The sequence below is a fragment of the Otolemur garnettii genome, unplaced genomic scaffold (assembly GCF_000181295.1).
Source record: "Otolemur garnettii isolate 467f Iridium unplaced genomic scaffold, OtoGar3 scaffold00022, whole genome shotgun sequence".
Classification (NCBI taxonomy): domain Eukaryota; kingdom Metazoa; phylum Chordata; class Mammalia; order Primates; family Galagidae; genus Otolemur; species Otolemur garnettii.
In genome coordinates, this window is record NW_003852417.1 from 2,075,011 (window position 1) to 2,078,706 (window position 3,696).

The 3,696-nt window shown below is 53.8% G+C and overlaps 1 protein-coding gene across 1 annotated transcript in view; it reads left to right on the plus strand.

Moving 5' to 3' along the window:
• The first annotated feature begins 2,972 nt into the window (after positions 1–2,972).
• Positions 2,973–3,696, plus strand: part of CPSF3 (cleavage and polyadenylation specific factor 3) — a 47,114-nt gene continuing 46,390 nt past the window's right edge. The window contains 1 exon segment of the mRNA XM_003787380.3: positions 2,973–3,173. Within this exon segment, the coding sequence (XP_003787428.1) occupies positions 3,124–3,173 (50 nt within the window). The 5' untranslated portion in view covers positions 2,973–3,123.

The window sequence follows — 3,696 nt, forward strand, 5'->3', positions numbered from 1 at the left end:
CCTGAGTAAAGTGTCATGGCACCATAGCTCATAGCAACCTCAAATTCTTGGGCTTGAGCAATCCTCTTGCCTCAGCCCCCTGAGGAGATGGGACTACAGGTATGAGTCACTACATCTGGCTAATTTTTCTATTTTTACTAGAGACAGGATCTTGATCTTGCTCAGGCTGTTCTCGAACTCCTGAGTTCAAGCAATCCACCTACCTCAGCCTCCAGAGTGCTAGGATTACAGGTGTAAGCCACCACGGCCACTGGCCATCAGACTCTTCTTTACGAAATAAATAAATAAATGACTCTGGATACCAGGTAGGTAACTAACACCATAGGGATAACAGTAAAAAGAGACTGGATGAATTGTTGCAAAAAACCATCTTGCCATACCAAGATACTTTTCGGGAGAGAGCCTATTCCAAGCTCTGCATAAAACTAGGTTAACCTAGCAGCATAAAGTATGTTACTGGCCTCTGACAGGTTACAATGTTGGTGTGTAACATATTTAAGCACAATTAATATATGTAAATACATAATTTGTGCAGGGCATATATAATAATTTAAAATGTGATTTTAAAATAAAATTTTATTCTATTATCAGTAGAATCCTGAAGCATCTTCTCCAATCCCTAGAACACTAGAATGATTTGAAAATCCTTATGCTGTACTATTGATAGACTGACTTTGCACCTCCCTGGGGCTCACTTCATCATCAATCAGGAGCTTAGGAAAAAGAAGCATTTATTAAAATCTTTGATATCTGCTGCTATCTTGATGAATGTTTTTAAGCAAACCATTTTTGCCTCAAAATTATTCATGCATTAAAAAGGAGGCTAATGATACTGTCCCTGGGATGTTCCACAGGCTTATCAAATGCAAAAATACCTCAAGCTGAACCCTTCATCCTCCCCTCCAGGTCTGTTGTCTCCACCCCCTCTCAGGAAATTACATTATTGCTGGGAGAAACCAGGAAATCATCCATTCTTCACTGTCCTTCCGTCCCACCCAATCAAGAACCCAGACCCACTGAATACTCCACCTGAAGAGTTCCTGAACCCAGCTCTTCGGCAGGGCCCCACACCATCACTAGACTTTTATCATATACTTTGTTTGTTTGAGACAGTGTCTCACTATGTCACCCTCAGTAGAGTGCCGTAGCACAACAACTGGTGATTTTTTTGTTGCAGTCGTCATTGTTGTTCAGCTGGCCCTGGCCGGGTTTGAACCCGCCAGCCTGGGTGTATGTAGCAGGCGCTGTAACCACTGTGCTATGGGCGCCGAGCCATCATACACATTTTTTTTAGTATCTGATGAATGTGATGAAACCTCGACCTTTAACAATGCACACATACACAAAGATTGGCATACAACTTAAGGAACTCACAAACCTGAAGATAACTCCATGGAGGAGAGACCCTACCCCTCTAAATCTACCACCACACTTCAGCCAAAATGATTAAAATGGTTTATTTCGAACACATATCTGATGCCACTAGCCTGCTTAAACCTCTTTCACTGGTTCCCCAGCGTCAGAGACTGAAGCCAAAGCTCTTGGGCAGGACGTGCAAAGTGCTGGGCTACCTCCCTTTCCAGGCTGATCAAACCACAGCTCTTAGGCTCTCAGGAATGCAAAGCTTCAGGAGGTTCTCAGCAGGCACCAGGCTCCCTGTAGCCCTGCTTTGCTCCTGTACTCCCTCTGCCTGCAAAGCCCTTCACCTTTTAGCCACTTGGCTACCTCTCACCTCTCAGAACTCATTTCAAGCTGCTTCTCTTCTAGAAAGCCTTCCTTGGACCTCTATGTTGGGCTAAGGGACCCACAGATGGAGGGCACACCCCGATCACAGCATGACAGTCTGCTACGGTCTCCTTGGAACTATCTCACTATCCAAAGTGCAGGCTCATCAAAGGCAGTTACTCACCACTGCACATGCAGGGCGCAGCGCCGCCTGGCAGAGGACATGCTTAACGACCCTGAACTTCTTTGGAGGTGACACCCAAATAACAACTCCCATGCACCACAACACACCTGCCACGTGTCATGCACTGGGTGCTACAGATACCTACAACCGGCTCTGACCAGCAACAGTCCGGTACGGCAGTCCCTTCCAAATCAGGAGGACAGAGAACCAAGGGATTCAGTCACCTGTCTAAAGTCACCAGGTAAAGAACGGATGAGGCCAAGTTTCGGACGTAATAGAGGTGGCTCCAAAGCGCTCCCCAGATACCGCTGCTTCACAACGTGTTTGTCACTGTCACGGAGTGCCGGCCACGTGCTGGGTGCGGAGGATGTGACAGTAAACCAGGCTGACACAACCCCCACCCTAACGCAGCCGGGAGAAGGCTGAAGCTGCGCAGAGAAAGGGCGAGTACAAAACAGGAGCGCGCTTCAAGTCTCGCCTCCCCACTGGGGGCCAGACTCCGCAGGTCCGGCCTAGAAAGCCAGCCCCGTGGCTCGGTGGCTGCCACCCCGGCGCCAATACCCGAGTGGCAGGGCCAGATCCGATCCCCTGGCGCCACAGGGGCGGCGGCCCTCAGTCACTCCAGCGCAATCCTCCACCTCCTACCCGCGTCCGTCCCCGGGGCTTTGGGGGCGAAGGCGGATCCCCGAGGACACCGTGGGGTCCCCCACGGCCCCACCCATCCGTCCCGGCTGCGGCCACCGCCCTCGGGGCCGCGTTCCCGCCAGCACGCGCTAGCTTGGCCCCGGTGGGGCAAGGGCCAGGGTCGCTCACCTCGCGGCCGCGGACCCATCCCTGGGGCCGCCTGCGCTTCGTGGGGAGTTGGAGAGCCTCAGCCTCCGGTGCCCGGGCACCTAGCCCAGTCCCTTACTCCAGCGCCAGCTTTTCCAGCCCGCCTCCCACGTTCACCGGGCCCCGCCTCCGACACTTGGCGCAGGCGCAGTCTTCACAGTCCGAGCTGGGTTCCCGGACTCGGTGCCGGGGGGAACCTCGCAGCCGGGTTCCCCGACCGGAAGTCGAGGGGAGGCGCCAAGTGCGGCGGGCTCCGGCGTGCCGGAAGTTGTGCTCTAAGTGAAGGGTTTTTTTCCTCCTTTTTTTGCTGGTGGCTGTGCTTTCAATTTAGAAAGACTCGGGTGGTCTGTTCTTCACTACGGCTTCACCCTCAGATTTCCGGGATGTCTGCGATTCCTGCGGAGGAGAGCGACCAGCTGTTGATCCGACCCCTGTAAGGGACCAGCGGGAGAGGGAGGGAAGCTACGGGCTGTGCGAGCGGCGAGGAGGGGTAGCCCGCGCGGCCGGCCTCCCCGGCGCCGCCCCAGCCGGCCCCCCAGCGGGCCGCAGCTGCCCGCCCTGGGTCCGCGGCCGCCGGCCAGGCCTCTCGGGCTCAGGGGGTTCGGTTGAACGGAGCTGGCTTTTTCTTTAATGTCAGGGGAGGGTATGTTAGAGTTGGGAAGGAGAATGTTTTCGGGTCCCTGGGCGCCTTGGTATCAGCTAAAACGTGTTGTCAGTTACCGCCAACACGACTCTCTGCGCATCAGGTCGGACCGGGAGGCAACCGGTGATGCTGATGAGCGACCGGCTGGGAGGAGGAGCTGAATGAGCCTGTAAGCGTGCAGGGAAGAACTAAATGTGTTTCTTAAAACCTCCAGGACGTTGGCTTGGCGCCTGTGGCTTAAGCAGCTAAGGCGCCAGCCACATACACCTAAGGTGGCGGGTTCAAATCCAGCCCGGGCCCGCCAAACAACAAT